This window comes from Sminthopsis crassicaudata, chromosome 1 (genome assembly GCF_048593235.1).
Source record: "Sminthopsis crassicaudata isolate SCR6 chromosome 1, ASM4859323v1, whole genome shotgun sequence".
Classification (NCBI taxonomy): domain Eukaryota; kingdom Metazoa; phylum Chordata; class Mammalia; order Dasyuromorphia; family Dasyuridae; genus Sminthopsis; species Sminthopsis crassicaudata.
In genome coordinates, this window is record NC_133617.1 from 399,481,748 (window position 1) to 399,499,732 (window position 17,985).

General features: G+C 32.7%; 1 protein-coding gene across 2 annotated transcripts in view; it reads left to right on the forward strand.

Moving 5' to 3' along the window:
- Positions 1–17,985, forward strand: part of DNAJA3 (DnaJ heat shock protein family (Hsp40) member A3) — a 32,492-nt gene that overhangs the window by 9,482 nt on the left and 5,025 nt on the right. For both annotated transcript variants that reach the window (XM_074280010.1, XM_074280009.1), the window contains exons 4-10: positions 4,170–4,370; positions 5,490–5,642; positions 6,553–6,700; positions 7,171–7,235; positions 11,277–11,405; positions 12,568–12,683; positions 14,091–14,188. In XM_074280010.1, the coding sequence (XP_074136111.1) occupies positions 4,170–4,370; positions 5,490–5,642; positions 6,553–6,700; positions 7,171–7,235; positions 11,277–11,405; positions 12,568–12,683; positions 14,091–14,188 (910 nt within the window). The remainder of the gene's footprint in view (positions 1–4,169; positions 4,371–5,489; positions 5,643–6,552; positions 6,701–7,170; positions 7,236–11,276; positions 11,406–12,567; positions 12,684–14,090; positions 14,189–17,985) is intronic.

Below are 17,985 nucleotides of genomic sequence, written 5' to 3' on the forward strand. Positions count from 1 at the left end.
CTAGGAAGCTATGGCCAAAAAAAATTTTTTTTTTGAGGATAACAAGAAAATAAGCTTAAGTTTGTCCCCATTAAACATTTCAAATCAGAAGGATCTAAGTTACTTAGATTATTTACTACTATTATTATAACTATATATTATTATAACTATTATTAGTTACTGTATTTATTTTAGCTTAATAATATGCTCTAATGTTCCTTTTATCTTATATTTTTTGAAGCACAGTAGCTGTTATTTTTTCTCTTGTGAGGTTTATCATTAGTGAATTTTGGACTCTTTCACCCCTCCCCCACTTCTCTCTCCTTTTTCATTCAGGAGAAAGGAAAAATGTATTTTCTGTCATATACTATGCATACCCCTGGATCTTAAAGTTGCTACAGAAAGTAGTAGCTTTCTGTATAACCTTTTGACTAACTTATTGACATTGCTTCTCCATATATCTCCCTCCCCCTCCCCCAAGTTCTGGCATTTTAAACTTTACTACATTGAGGGAGGTAGGGGATATGAATCATATACAGTGAAATATTTCACAAGATCACAAGTACCTTTTATCTCTCTCAGCTTTTCATGATTTTAAATTGCTTTTAAAAAAATCTTAAGTTTTCTCTATTATTAATTTATATTAAAGCTCTTATACTGGGTATGGTTCTTTAACCTGGGTTATATTATTTTACCCACTATCTTCTAATCTGCCTTTGCCCTTTTCTTGGATTCACATGTTTAATTATTGTTTAATAAGGTTAGAGTTTAGGGTTGAAGTTAAGGTTAGGATTAGGGTATTAATTTACTGGTGAAATTATTTTTAATAGTAGCTATCTTTACTATTTTATCAGTTGTCCTTCTGATTTTTCCCAAGAACTTGTATTCTTTCTTTTATCTGTCAGATTTTAGGTCTCTCCCAATCAGTGTCTAGCTCTGTCTAAGCTGAAATGTTTTTTTGATTTGAATGGAGTCCTAGATCTAAATATCTCTTTCTTTTTTTCCTCTCTTTAACCATTCTCAAAGGGTCTAAATACCACCTGGTATAGTGGAAAGAACATGAGAGAGTCAGGATACCTGATTTTGGATAAGTTTTTGTCTGACCTTGACCAAATAATTCTCTTGAACATTTAAATTTTTTCAGCTATAAAATGAAGGGGTGGGAATGAAAACTTCTAGGTTTCCTTTCATCTGTAATTCTATGATCTTGTCTTTTGTCCTAAATTTGTTTCCCCTTTCTATTTTCTTAAAAATATTTTTTAGGGTTTTTTTTTTTTTTTTTTTTTTAATCTGCCAATAGCATTACTAGTCCCAATCTGCTAAACTGAGAAGTCTTTCCTCGAAACAAGGAATAAAAAAAAAAAAAATTCAATTAAGCAGTACTATAGCAAAATGTTTGATAATATAGGAAATATCCAAAGTAGTAAAGGGATGGAGAAGTTTAGTATTTGTAAATATTTTACAATCATTTTAATTTTGTTTTTCTTAAATACTTGGCACCTGCATTGTTTCTAAATTTTTTACTATCACAAAAAGTTCAGCAGCTAATACTTCATTTCTTCCTTTGGGGAAAGGGGGAATAAGGGAGAAGTATTATTTAGTAATGGAATCTTTAGAAGAAAGACTTTGGACTTATCAGTCACTCTTAGCATAATTACGATTTGCTTCACAGATTGGTTAGATCAATTTATAGCTTCACCTATAATGTGTGCCTGTCTTCCCACAACTAATTTACAACATTGACTATTTCATTTTTTGTTATCTTTCCCAATTTGCTTGGTGTAACACTAAATTTCATCTTTAATTTGCATTTTATTTTTTTAGTGATTTGGACCAACTTTTATGGCCATTAATAATTTACAACTCATTTTGAGAACTGTTCATATCCTTGATCATTTATCCTTTGGGGGATTATCTCTTTGCTCAATTTGTATAATTTGTGTATCTTTGCTCTTAGATCCTTTTCATAGACATTTGAGCCAAAGATTTTTCTTCAATCTATAGTTTATTTGTTGCCTTGACTTTGTTCAGGTGAAAGCTTTTTAATTTCCTATAATCAGAATTATTTTATGTGAAACCTTATCTTAAAGTAGATTACTAACAGGCACAATTCTTACTGTGCATGTAATTTTGTCATTATCTCTTCAGTGGAAGCGTCTAAGTAGGTAAAAGTTACAATTTATCTTTTTATTAGATAAGGTTGAGTGAGTGAAGGGGTAATATTGGCAGCAACAAAAAAGTCAGGACTTGCTACTATTCCTATTTAGGGATCCATAATAAATATTCACTTGTTTAAAATAGCTCTTACTAATTTCCATGTGCATTTTAATCTTTTACCTCATATTTTGTCCACGTTTAAAAAAAAATTAATCAGTTTTTCTTTTAATTTTATCTCTTAGCTCTCCCCCTAGTGGAAAAAAAAGGAGAAAGATTCCTATTACTATGCATAACAAATACACATAGACAACAAACAAATGCTTGTGTTGGTCATATCTAAAATGGTCTCATTTTAAATATTTAGTCAGTAATTAAAGACTATCATTTGTCTTCTGGAATTATATTCATCAGAATTCTTAAGTCTTTGAAATTTGGTCTTTTTTTTTTAACTGTTAGAATGTAAATTGTTCTCTTAATTCTTCTGTCAGTTCATTCTACATTAGTTCACTTTAAAACTCTTTTTTTTTTTTTTTTTTTTTTTTTTTTTTAATTTTAAATTCTGGCAGAGTCTTTAGTATTCCAAAGAGATAATAAAAAAGGGAAAAGGACCCACATATGCAAAAATGTTTGTAGAAGCCCTTTTTGTAGTGTCTAGAAACTGGAAACTGAGTGGATGCCCATCAGTAGGAGAATGTCTGAATGAGTTATGGTATATGAATATTATGAAATATTATTGTTCTGTAAGAAATGGCCAGCAGGATGATTTCATAGAGGCCTGGAAAGATTTAAATGAACTGATACTAAGTGAAGTAAGTAGAACCCAGAGAACATTGTACATAGCAACAGCAAGATTATGAGATGATCAATTCTGATGGATGTGACTCTTTTCAACAGTGAGGTAATTCAGGCCAGTTCTAATAGTCCTAGGATGAAGATAACCATTGCATCTAGAGAGAGGACTGTGGGGACTGAGAATGGGTCACACACAGAGTATTTTCACTTTTTTTGTTGTTTGCTTGCATTTTGTTTTCTAATTTTTTCCTTTTTGATCTGATTTTTCTTACGCAGCATGATAATTGTGGAAATATGTGTAGAAGAATTACACATGTTTAACTATATTGGATTACTTGCTGTCTAGGAGAGGGAGTTGGAGAGAGGGACAAAAATTTGGAACACAAGGTTTTGGAAGGGTGACTGTTGAAAATAAAAAGCTTTAATAAAAAAATTTTTTTTTTGAAGTCTCCTTTCTGTAGGCCATCTGTCACCCATCAAGGAATAAAGAGATAAATGCTTATTATAGTATGAAGTCGTGTAAAACATTTTGACATGAATCAGATTGTGAAAGAAAAAGCAAGAAAAATAAAAATGAACAAATATACTTCAGTCTATACTCAGAGTTTATCTATATATCAGAGTTTCTCTCTGGGAGATAGTATATTTCATCATAAGTCCTTTGAAGTTGTCATGGATCATTGTATTTATCAAAGTTGCTAAGTCTTTCACATTATAATACTGCTATTATTATATGTGATTATTATTATATTATTATTATATATGATGTTTTCCTAGTTCTACTCAATTTGCTTTGCATCACCTAATTTAAGTCTTTCCAGTTTTTGTGAAATCATCCCCTAAGTCCTTTTTTTAGAGTACAATAATATTCCTTCACAGTCATCTATCACAACTTGTTCAGCTATTCTTTAATTTATGGACTTCTCTTTGGTTTCCATTTCTTTGCCAACATTAAAAGAGCTGCTATAAACGTATGTGTGGGTGTGTGTGGGTGTATGTATGTGCATGCATATATATATATATATATATCATTCATATCTTCCCAGGTTTCTTAACAGCCTAATCATTTTTTAGTATTCCATTATATTTATATACCATAATTTGTTCAGCTATTCCTCAATAGAAAGGCATGCTGCAGAATTTAGTTGACCATTAACTAAAATTCTGTGTTTTTGGAGAATTTCATTGTCATTAATCCAGAATGATATTAATTTGTTATTACATCATTCTTTGTCTAATAGGTGTTAAGTGATGAAATGAAACGAAAACAGTATGATACTTATGGTTCAGCTGGCTTTGACTCTGGAACAGGAAGTTCCAGTCAGAGTTATTGGCGAGGTGGCCCTACTGTAGACCCAGAGGAACTCTTTAGGAAGATCTTTGGGGAGTTTTCAGGATCTTCATTTGGAGATTTCCAAAGTGTGTTTGATCAGCCTCAGGAGGTAAGGATTGCAAATAGAAATTGCTATATCATGGGAATATTGCCTCTAGGATTATATAAAAATGTAGAAATTATATGAATTATTTCCCATTTAAGTTTGAAAAGATTAGAACAAGTGGTAGCAGGAATTGAGAGGACCACACTACTCCATCTCGTGTCTCAGTTCTAGATCAGCTTAGTTCCCTTTCTATTCTATTCTACTCCAATTTTATCCTGCAAGAAATCTTTATTCAATTGTGATAATTGAGAGACATCTTTATTCTCTTCTTTGAACCTAATCCTATATGGCTGAGAAATTGGACCACATTTGTTTATTGCTTAGAGACCCTTAACTAAGGATCTAGGTTATGCTGACCAGAAACCCAGTCAAATCTAAAAACAAGGAGTTTTCTTCCCAGTTGTACATCTCAGATAATCCATATAACTGGTCCCATATTGTTCATTTACTTATGGTTTCCATGTCCTTTTGATTATATATAGACATTTGAGGGGAATGGAATACCTATTTTTCTGATTTCAGGGAATTTCACTTGTTCATTCTCCCCCTCTCAACTTGAAAATCCCTAATATTTCTTCTAACTAGAAATCAGATTACCTAATTTTGCATCCTGGTCAATGGTTTTATTTTAATTAGTTGGTCTTATCAGATTGTTTTTAATGTATAAAATTCTGTCTCTATTTGGGGTTCAGAGCCAAAACTCTAGTCATGGTTTGTTCAGCAATTTGTATGCATTATTTAATAATTTTATTTATCTAGAAGGTTGAATTTCTGAATAAAAATAATTAATGATCACAAACCATTTCTCCTCTTTTCTCATTTGTCTCAAGAAATATTAGTGAAAGTTGGAGAAAAGACAGTCTTGTAAATTTGTTATGATTATGAATCAACTTAATTCAACAGTGTGTTATATATATATATATATATATATATATATATATATATATATATATATATATATATATATATATATATATATATATATATATTATTTAGAAGTGCTATTTCACTGAAATTTGAATGATTTGGTATTCAAATTTACTCCTCAGCATTCTTGCTTTAATTTTGATGGTAAAACATTGTCTATGAAGAAAGATTAAATAATTTATTCCCTTTCTCTAGTACATCATGGAATTGACATTCATTCAAGCTGCAAAGGGGGTTAACAAAGAATTTACTGTGAACATTAATGACTCGTGTGAGCGATGTGATGGCAAAGGAAATGAACCTGGCACCAAAGTTCAGCAGTGCCATTACTGCAGTGGCACAGGAATGGTAAGAACTAATATAGAAGATCAGATAGATTTTGGATTTTGTTTCTTATATTGTCCTGATATCCTAGAACTAGAAGGTAAAATAGAAATTGAAAGAATCCACTGATTACATCTTGAAAGAGATCCCAAAATGAAAACTCCTAGGAATATTTTAACCAAATGCCAGAGCTCCCGTCAAGGAGAAAATACTACAAACCATTAAAAACATGCAATTCAGATATGGTGAGCCATAGTCAGAATAGTACAAGATTTAGCAATTTCTTCATGAAAGTATTACAGGTCTTAAGAATGTGATATTCTGGGGGACAAAGGAGTTAGTCTAATAATCAAGAATCACCTAGCTGTTAAAATAGTATAATTTTACAAGGGGAAAAAAATAGATCTTTAACAAAATAGAGGACTTTCAAGTATTGCTGATGAAAACACCAGAGTTGAATAGTGTAATTTTTAAATATGACAAGAAAAACATAAAAGAAAAACAGGAATGAGAAAAATTCAATAAGATTAAACTCTTTATATTCCTTCATGGGAAAGTGATACTTGTAACTTTTAAAGACTATTATTATTATGGGTATTTAGAATGGGGTATACATGGAGAGTAGAGATGTGAGTTGACTATGATGAAATAATCTTCACCTCCCTCCTTCTTGAGAGGATAAGCAGTCAGATATAGGTTATGTGTGTACAATTATATTAAACATTTCCATATTTGTCATTTTGTATAAGAAAACATGAATAAAAAAATGAAAGAAAATAAAATATAGGATTCTATATTTAATCAATATTAGTAAAATATTGAAATTTTCAGTGAATCATTTTCATGGTATATACCGTGAAAACTATATTCGTCCATCTGTCTCATTATATAGAAGTGAAAAAAATGTATTAATTTTCCTTCCTCCTTTCAACAGGAAACCATAAATACAGGCCCTTTTGTGATGCGTTCTACATGTAGGCGATGTGGAGGCCGTGGATCCATAATAACTACTCCTTGTGTAGTATGTCGGGGTACAGGACAAGCCAAACAGAAGAAGAAGGTTGTGGTCCCAGTACCTGCAGGTTCATTTTTTTTTATATTTATTCAATATAAAACTGATGTTTTAGAATTGAGATGACTTTTTTGTTCCTTAATCCGAGTGATAAAATTGTAGTAAAGACAGTTGAGTGAAAGATAATAAATATTTGGAGATGTCTTGAACTCAAGTTTTTAATACATTTGGTATTGTCTTTTAGTACTTTACTTGATATATCTTATTAGACGGAAATAAGTTTGTTATATACTCTAAAAAGGAGAATCAACATTGCCTTAATTTCCTTCCCTTCTTCCAAATACCTATCTCCTAGAAGTTTATTAATTTCTTGAGGCTTTTGTGATGCTTGTTCACATTTCTTTGAAGTTATAATTCTAAGGAATCATACTTATTTTGCTGGCAAAATATAGCATAAGGGTACTAATGTTATAAAGTCTTTTAATAGGAATCTGAATGATCTAAAAAACTTTCAGATATTTAATTTTGTTCTTATTGCAGGAGTGGAGGATGGCCAAACTGTTAGAATGCCTGTAGGGAAAAAAGAAATTTTCATAACATTCAGGGTATGTACTTTTATCTTTGGTTTTTACATAGCAAACATAGATACTTCTGCCTTCCTAGAGAAGACAGAGGAAGTAGAGCCAGAATTTTCTAGTGCAAGTAGGACCTCAACAAATTTATTGGAAACTTTTCTTTATACTGGAGTTTTTAAGTGAAAATGTTTAAATCAGCAAACAATCACATTCTTATCTGCAAGATAACTATTATCAGTAAATTATCTGCTACCTATAGTAGAAAGGTACTGAGCAATATGTAGGCAACTATGCTGTGAAGTACTAAGTGTAGTAGATAATAACTTGAAGTATTTGGAGATAATCAAAACATAAAAGATGACAAAATAAGAAATTGTTGTGCCTAAGACCCTGGATCAGAATCACAAGCTGAAAATTGGAATCTTCTAATTATCTGCTATATTCAGTGGAACTTTTTCTACCCACTACTGCCCCCTATGACTAGCAAACTCCCAACACTTGCTCCTTTCCCTGTCCTTGTGATAGGCATTTTTGGACTGTTTATGAATAAATTATCCTCCTCCTTAGTCCCTTTTTTCTCTTACACTCACTTAATAAACTTTACTCCTCCCATGTTTCATTGCAACATTGACTACCAGTGTCCTCTACACTTCTTGTTCCATAACCAGCTTCCTTTCTGTTTTGAAACTTTTCCTTTCAATCTCCTTCCATCTTATGGCACACAAAGGAAGCTGGTTTCCTTCAGATGACTCTGTGGTTACCCTTTCCAACATTCTTTGTCCTTTATCACATACCCATCGACTGCCTCCTGTCACTTTGAGATGCTTCTTTTGCCACTATCATTCAGTATCTCCTTTTTTGAAGTTCATTTCTTCCAAATTTACCATACATTTTAAATCATAGTAACATATGTATTGGTGCTGCTTCTAATCTTCCTAATCTCTTCATTCTTCAGTCTCTTCAACTCTTTCCTCACATTTTCTCACTCAACTAAAACCACTGTCTCCAATGTTACCATTGATCTGATTGTCAAATTTTATGGTCTTTTCTCAGTCCTCATCTTTTGACCCTTTAACACAATGCTGCTTTCCCTTATTTCTTCTGACAACTTCTCGGTCTCTTTTTCAGGCTCATCATCTGTATAACACCTCCTAACTGGGTGTACCCCCAAGACTGTTCTGGGCCCTCTTCTTTTTCTATATTTTTATTTGGAGATCTTATCAATTCCAATGACACAAATATGTGCATGTTATAAATATCTGTTTATATCTGTGTCCATCCATTTTTCTCTCTCTCTCCCTCATCTATCTATATGCAGTTTCTTCTCAGCTACAGTTACTTTTTTTGTATTTCAAACTGTATTTCATATAAATATCTTTTCTATAGATATCTTTAACCAGTATGTCAAAAACAACTTATTATTTGCCCCCCAAATGATCCCTTTTCATGAACTTCCCAGTATAGGTATTATGTAACCTTATAGCCTCACTTTCCCTTACTTGCATCCTTTTAATTCTTATTACTCTGTACCACCTTAGTTAAGGCCCTCATTTCCTGGACCTCCCTGCCTTAAGTCCCTCTCCTTTCTCCACGAGTTGACAAAGTGATTTTCCTAAAGCTCAGGTTTACAATAACCATGTCACTCTCTCTGGTAGTTTCTTTAATTTCTTCTAGGAAAAATAAGAATTTCTGTGTGGCTTTTAAAGTCGTTTGCAACCTTTCCTCAACCTGCTTTTCAGTCTAATTCCTCCCTTTTCCATGCTCTTCATTCTAGCCAAATTGGCTCTCCTGCTGTTCTCATGTATGACCCTCTTTCTCCTGACTTTATGACTGGTCCTCCTACTTGTAATGTGCTTTATAGTTAATATCTCTCTTGTAGTAGAAATCTTTGTATCCTACAAGACTCAGCTCAAGTGCTACTTTCTTCCTCAACTTTTTCATTTCTTCACTGCTAGTGGCCTTCTTCTTAAAAATAACCTGATTTATTTTATATACTTTCTTTTTGTACATGTTGTCTTTCCTGACAGAGCATCAACTCTTTGAGAGTAAGAATTGTTTGATTTTTGTCTTTGTATCCCCCTAACCTAGCGGAGTACCTCATGCATTGTTCTCAATTACTGTTTGTTGTTTGATTCAGAGAAAGAACTCAAGTAGAGAAATCTGGGAGGCAATTTGAGCAATTGTTTTGGATAAATGGAAGATGTGTTGGATTTCCCCATTTTTTATCCTTTAAAAAAAAGTTACATAATGTTTCTTACATCAGCATATTTACCCAAATATATGAAAAATAGTATTTTTTAGAGAGGAAAAAGATTAGCATAATTGATCAGTAAGTTTAAAAAGTCTAAAAACACATGAAATGTGTAACACCTGTGGACCTCTCACCTTCTTAAAGGAGGCATTTGAGTCCTGGTTTTTTACATTTACTTTTGATTTTCTGGTGTATTGTTATTCTTTCTATTAGTATTGTGGTAGTCACTATATGTTGCTTTCTTGGCTTTGTTTATCTCTTCACCAGTTCATATAGATCTTTCCATGCTTCTCTGTATTCATCACATCATTTCTTACAGCACAGTAATATTTCTTTGTATTTATCCCTACCCTTTTATTAAAAAACACTGAAGTTCTTTACTTTGCACTATCATTTTTAAAAATTGGTAATCATTTAAAAAGTATCCGTTCCACAGGATCCCCACAGACTCGCAATTGAACAAAATAAAGCTATTAGTCATGTATAAAGCACTTTATGTATCAAGCATTGTGTACTGAGTGTTAAGAGACACAAAAGCAAAAAAAAGTGTCTACTCTCAAGGAGTTCACAGGTTAAAGAGGACAACACAAGTTATGTACATACAAGATATTTACTGGAAAAATTAGAGATTATTACAGAAGTAATACATTAAAGGAAGACAAAAAGGCTTCTTGCAGAATATGGGATTTATTTTTCTTTCTCAGATTTTTATTATTTTCCATTTTCCCTTTTTTTTACCTCTGGAGTAAATTGCATAAAATGTAAATGATATAGGAGGGAGAGCCCTTGAATTAACCTATTCTCTTTATTTAAAGCTTATTTACAAAATAGAAAAATAACATAAATTGCCATGTGCACAGCAGAACATAAGAGAGAATTCAAAATAGAAAGCAAGAAATTTCCATTTCAATAAAACCTATATAACAAATACTATACTTCATATTCAGAGCTATCCATCTTAACTATTCTTTAGGTTTTCTTTTGTTCTCTGATGTTTACTTTTTACTTTATCCTTTTTCTCCTTCCCTACCTTCAAGAAGGTTATAATTGAGGATATATTTACATATACACAAACATATATAGATATAGATATATATATAGATACATGCACACATATAGTTCTGTATATTCATACTCATATGTGTATATGTGTGTGTACATATATATATATATATATGCGCACATGTGAAGGATGTATAAGACCCTTACCCAAAATGACTACTCAGAGATCACTCAGTAGAAGTCAGAAAAGGATGAGCCGTCCCATCGAGAGATAAGAAAGAGAAAGCTTTCTGTAGGAGGGCTAAAGAAGTAGTAAAGATACATAGCTTTTATACAAGAAATTACATCACAAGTAAGAGAGCATTGAGAAGGGGAGGGGAAGACATCTAATTGGTTGTTGCTATTTGGAGAGATTGGAATGAAAGGTTTCTGTTTCCTCAAAATCTCCTGATTTCTAGAAAGGATAGAAATGCAGTAAGGAAGGAAATGCAATGTATATCTAGGTATATATATATACATATAGCACCTGATACATTGAGGGGGGAAATGGAGTTATTTTTTTCTTCCAACAATTCAGTGTCTTAGATTGAAAAAAAGATAGATGTTTTTTGAAAATGGAGAAAATCTAAAGTCTTAAAACATTGAAGAGTCCTTTTTGTGTCAAGTATAGCCTTTTGGTTATGATTGTCCTTGAAACAAAAGCAAAAAAGGTTGAAATTGTACCTCAGATCTCACAGTTTGATTTTCTGGTAAATAATATGTGATTTGTAGGACTTAATCTCTTGGTGATAATCCTTTTTTCTGCTTGGTGATTTTAGGTTCAGAGAAGTCCTGTATTTAGGAGGGATGGAGCAGATATCCACTCAGACCTCTTTATTTCTGTAGCTCAAGCTATCCTTGGTGGGACAGCCAGAACACAGGGATTATATGAGACAATCAATGTCACGGTATGTTGCTTAGTCTGCAAGAAATTAATTAAGGGAGTCTCTTTATTGCCCTGCTACTTTGCTTCCCTGTGATTTGCCCTTTGTGGGATAAGGGAACTCACTGTTTTATAACGGTCGAATCAATACCACATGCTAACTTTAGAATTATGCTTTTATATTCAGAATAAAGGAGATTTTTAGGTTATTGTTGGATGTAAATTTTTTTTTCCTTATTAAAAGTACTGGTGTTCATGAAACAGGAACTGATTTAACCTAGCCTCAATCAGTAACATGATTTATGAAAAATTAAAACCACAGATGACCCAAAAGTGTCCTAAGTAAGCTATAGCCTATTAACAATAAAAACTTATATGTATGAAGTGGCTTTAAAAATAGTATTAAGAAACTGTGGTGGTGGTGATGATAGGGCTAATTTATTAAGCACAGACACTTTTAAGGTATGAATTTGCTAACAAAAGGAAGTTGGTTGGTCATGTAGCTGAAGTGATGAATCAAGTCACATTGATTATTTTTTTAAAAATCTAGTAGAAGGTTTCCATCTCTTTGGATCTGTCCTCTGTGGAGCATTTTATGAGAAAATGTGGTTTGGTTTTAATATGCATAGTTGGAAGGAATATTCAGATTTAGGAAATTTGGGGTTCATTGAACTATTAATAGATTAAATGACAGATAACTCTTTCCAAGGCAGAACTTTAAGATTATCATACTATAAAGAAAATTATTTATTTGGACCCTTAGAAAACAGTCTTAACTTAGTCTTAACTGCCTTAGAAAAGGCAATCTTAACATGTGATGACCACGTTAGCACCCTGGATACCTTAGAATCAGTCAGAGTCAGGATAAGCAAAAATCTTTATTCTTGGTCTTTAGCAGTACAAGTGAAGGGAATAGACTAGTAGGATCTCCCCAACCTCACCTCTTTGACTCTTGCCCAGAGTGAGTCGGGCTAGTGTCAGTCCACCTCCTAGTCCTTCCCACAATTCTCTGTATACACCAAATGGTTGGGCCAGCACAGGATAGTAGGAAGGACCATTTTTCAAGCATATTCTTATAGAGTATTGTCCAATTGGTAATTAGCCTCAAGTGCTAGATTGTCCCACTTCAGTGTATTGACTCAAGAGTTTCAGCCCTTTACATTAACATACTTCTTTTGCATTCATAGATCCCTCCTGGGATACAGGCTGACCAAAAGATTCGAATGAGTGGGAAAGGCATCCCCCGGATTAATAGCTATGGTTATGGTGACCACTATATTCACCTAAAGGTTAGAATTCCCAGGTAAGTGATTAGTTTGGCAATAGATTAAAGTTTAATACATTTTTCACTTTGGTAATAGTTTAACATTTATTAAGAGTATTATATGAAATGAAAACTTAATTACTTTGTTTCTGAACTACTTTATGTAAAACCTTTGCTTTTTGCTTTAATACTTTTTCCCTCTAAAGAATCTATAGTGTGGGGCAGCTAGGTGGGGCAGTGCATAGAACACCAACCTTGAAGTCAGGAGGACCCGAGTTCAAATCTAGCCTCAGACACTTTTAACATTTCCTAGCTAATGTGACCCTGGGCAAGTCATTTAACTCCAATTGCCTCAAGGGGCGAAAGTCTACAGTGGTTAATAGTTATTGTGGAAATGATTTATTGAGATGTATTTCAGAATTTGTTTTTCATTTTTAAGTTTTTGGGGGAAAATCTGATTTGGGTACTTTATTGTTTTTACTATATTTGATAGATTTTCACTCCCCATTTTAGGAGTGAGAAATCAACATTTTAGCAGCAGGTCATCGTTTTGTGGGGATTCCTGGGGGCCTAGAGGCTTTATTTTTTCTGTAGATAGGGTTCTGGAATTATAGGGAAAGTAAGAGGAGGGGAAAGTTTCTTTTTCCTAATCTCTTTCTTTTCTTTTTTCTTTTTTTTTTTTTTTTTCCTTTTTCCCTGAGGCTGGGGTTAAGTGACTTGCCCAAGGTCACACAGCTAGGAAGTGTTAAATGTCTGAGATCAGATTTGAACTTTGGTCCTCCTGAATTCAAGGCTGATGCTCTACCCACTGTGCCACCTAGCTGCCTTCCTAATCTCTTTCAGAAACATGTGTTTTAATGGTTAATAAATGGAAATAGGAGGATGTATCATTTGGGCAGTAGAAAATAAATAGGCTAGAAAGTAGGTTATCCTGAAGGCTACAGTATGTTAGTTACATAGTTTTGTGTTGAATGCTTTTTTTTTTTTTTTTAATAGTATTTTACTTTTCCAAATAAATGGAAAGGTAATTTTAAACATACGTTTTTGTAAAACCTTGTATCATATTTTTCTCTCTCTTTCCTCCCCTCTCCCCTCCCCCAGACAGCAAGCAATACAATGTAGGTTAAACATGTGCAGTTGAATTCTTTTTAAAAATGGTAATGCAGAGATGATTTAGATCTAGTAATTTAAAAAGTGATTAAGCAGTCATGTAGACTTTTTATAGATGTAAGAGTGTGAGGAATCATGTCTTTGTTATCTGAAAATTATAGTGAACTTTTTTTTTTTTTTTTTGACATGCAGTGGATATACTGAAGAATTCCTGAATATATTAGCAATCAATATAGTTTGTCATTGTTTACTAGGTAGTAAAATACCATATGTCCCTGTCCGGCGCAGGTATTAAATAGCCTCTCAAAAATAATTGCCTTGCTTTGCCCCTCACAGAAGATTGACAAGCAGACAGCAAAGCCTGATGCTCAGCTATGCAGAGGATGAGACTGATGTCGAAGGGACAGTAAATGGTGTTACAAGTACAACTGCTGGTAAGAATTTCATGTGAGATTTGTTACACTTAAGAGGTGACTAAATGGGACATGGAGTACTACTTTCTAATTCTTTTGGGAAGAGTAACTGAAAGACTCCCCTCCCAATTATGGGGGCATTAAGAGATAAGTATATTAACTTTTTTGTTACCCTGTATTTTTATGGGTTTTTATTTGCTATCTTGAATCATTACAAGCAGACAACAGGTGTTTGGATGTGGAATGACTACAAGGATATCATTTTCGTAAAAAGATAACATTTTTTCTATATACTTTAAGAGTATTGTTCTTGCCAGTAAATGCTTCTTGTCAGACAAAAATTTCTGTAGAATAGTTAGGCAGAGTCTTTGGGTTCTATTCACACTTGTTCTGCCACTTGCTATGTGACCTTGGGCATAACATTTAATCACTGATTTAGAATTCTCCTCATCCATACTTTTTAGAGAGAATTGTGATTTCAAAAGGCTTTTGAGATGTCATACAACAGGGTTAAATAGGAGGGCAAAATATCAAATCAGAAAGTTATCATATGACTTTTAAACATTGACTTTAACTAAAAATGAGTCAAAGAGTTTGTTCTAAAATGTGTGATGCATAATGTCAGAAAGTCAACGTAGCATCCTGGAAAGAGCATAAGTTTTGGAAGTCAGAAAACCTGGATCTGACTTTCAACTCTGTCACTTGTCATGTGCTTATGGACAAGTCATTTCACCTAAAAAAGGGGAAGAAACAGAATTTCACTATCTGTCTTATAGGGATACTACTATAAGGAAAATATTGCTGTTATCAGAGAAGTCTTTTTTTTTTTTTAATTAATTTTATAATTATAACATTTTTGACAGTACATATGCATAGGTAATTTTTTTTACAACATTATCCCTTGTACTCCCTTCTGTTCCGAATTTTCCCCTTCTTCCCTCCACTCCCTCCCCTAGATGGCAGGCATTCCCATACATATTAAATATGTTATAATATATCCTAGATACAATATATATGTGCAGAACTGAAATTTTTTTTTGTTGTTATTGTTTCAAAGGAAGAATTGGATTTGGAGGGTAAAAATAACCTAGTAAGAAAAACAAAAATGCAAACAGTTTACACTTATTTCCCAGTGTTCCTTCTCTGGGTGTAGCTGATTCTGTCCATCATTGATCAGTTGGAACTGAATTAGATCTTCTCTTTGTCGAAGATATCCACTTCCATCAGAATATATCCTCATACAGTATTGTTGTTGAAGTGTATAATGATCTCCTAGTTCTGCTCATTTCACTCAGCATCAGTTGATGTCTCTCCAAGCCTCTCTCTCAGAGAAGTCTTAAGTAAATTGTATGAATTTATTTTAATAAACATATCAAAGCCAAAACTTCAGCCTTCCACATTAATAATTGTTTCAATAATTAGTTCTATTCCAAATTAGGAAATCATTGTTCATTTCTGGTTCAGAAAACAGGATTTCTTTCTGCAAATCCTTCTCTTTTTAGTACAGAATGTCTGTCCCAGGAGGATAGCCAGAATATAGTCTTGATATCTCTTATTGTCATTTCATTATTTTGCACTTTGTACAAAGTTTGGGGGTTTTGAGAACTTGATGGTTCTTGTTGAATGTTCTCTAAATTCAGTGCCTAAGGAGTTGAGGCCCACAAAAAGTTTCTCAGTACAACATGCAAAGTTTGTCAATGAAGCCATCGAATGTCATCATCAGTAGATTCAAAGTAAATATTGATTTGCTTTGTTTTGACAGATATCACCAAATAAACACCCAAAATCCTTTGAAAAAATTGTTTTATTTCATCCTTTTGACTACATTCTTCATTGTTTTCCATAAGCATTCTAATCTTTTTCTAAATTTTCCATAATTCATCCATTCTTACAGTGTAGTAGAATTCTGTTATGATAATATAATTTGTTGAATTCTTCTCAATCAAGTAGACTTTGCATTTTGTTTCTACTTTATTAGGGGTTTTTTGGGTTTAGGTTTTTTTTTTTTTTTTTTTTTTTTTTGAGACTGTATCTTCCCTTCCCAGGCTAGAAATAGGAGTGGCTAATACAGAATCCATTACTTATTGTCATAATTATTGTCATTACTTATTGACATTATTTGTCATATAAGACATCTGCTCTATTAGGATTCAGGACTGATTTTCTCTTTCTTCTATAAAACCTAGTTTCCTTTCTTTCTGGTAGTTCACCATTCTGGTGAGAGATGTAGTATGGATACCCAGTCAGATTTAGCCATCTGAGACTTAGAACTTTTGAACTTAAGTAGTCCACCATCCTAAGCCTCTGAAGTAATAGGCAATTTAGGAATTGTTTTACATCACAAATGTAAATTTGTGATGTGATCTACATTACACATGACCAGCTCCAGTTTTTTTTTTTCCTATTACATATAATAGTACTAAGAAAATATTTATCCACATATTGTATGCAGAGGACTAAATAATTCAGGGCACAAGAAAGCCAGAGACAAAAACTGTTTTTGACAAAGAGCACTAAAAGCATCATTGAATAATTTAGAATACTTTTAATTTCTTTTCTCAAAGACTCCTTTTTTGCCTGGAAAAATTAAAATAATGATTTATTCAGGATAACTTTCATTAGATTGTAAGATAGTTTCTGTAATTTTTTCATAACTTTAAAAAATTTTAAACTTTTAGTTATTAATTACCCAAAAGTTGTTTTTATTTTTTCCTTTGTAAATTAGATTTTGGTTTTATGTTTTAATCTTTATTCACTGGTTGCATTTTAGAAAAGTTTATAAAATGGAAACTTGTCTATCAGATTCTCCTTTCCCAATGACTTAAAATGTCAGAGGTTTGTTTTCAGGCAAAATTTGGTTACAAGGCATAATCAAGATCCCACTTAAAAATCATTGCCTTCACTTTAGTGAGCTTTCTGTTATAGAAAGCATACATTTATTTATTTTTTAACATTCTCTGTGGATAAAGTCATATGATCAGTCTACAGTGTACTAACACATTAAAATAGAACACAGACAATACTAAATTTCATTAAGTCCTACCAATGCGAATGGTATTAGAATTCCTGTGTACCATTCTTGTAGGTATTTCACCACCCTTAGTAACTGTGAGAGCTGCAAAGAGGAAGAATTCAAGCTCTCCCATTTACCTATATTTTGTATAGATTTTTTCTAAACTTCTTTTCAAAAAGCTTAGACTGTAACCAGTAGGTCTGTCTTCAAAATATTTATAGTTGTCTAAATGATCACCAAGGATGGTTTTGAAGTTAATGTTAAGCATCTTTGCAGATTTGATTTTTTTATATAGGGAAATTGAGGCTTAAAAAGCCAGGTATCTTAATTGAACCAGAACCAGTCACCATCTCATAGCCAGGAAAGAACTTTTAAAAACAGAATATACATCCTTTCTCATGTATGTATGTATATGCTAGAATGTATAGAATGTATGTGCTAGAAATTCTTTTAAGCTTAGAGGACAGATTTGTTTAAGCTAAGGCTTGAGGAGTGAGTCTTTCTGTTTTTAGTCAGGATATTTGGTGGAACTGAGAGGGCTTGAGATTACCCATTCACTTCTACACCAGTTAATACTGTTGTGAGTGAAGAAATGAGGTTATGGAGCAGACTTGGAGTATTTTGAATGTAGATTGATAGGAGATACAGTGATGAGCCCTTTGGGCAAGATGGTTTTAAAAACAGTTTGGGGGTGCCTTACAAACACAAACTGTTTTAAATTTCTTTGACAGCAACTTTTACTTTCTTGGATAGTTTTTAACTACATTGGAGACATCTTTTTACTTGGGGTATTTGAATATTGTTA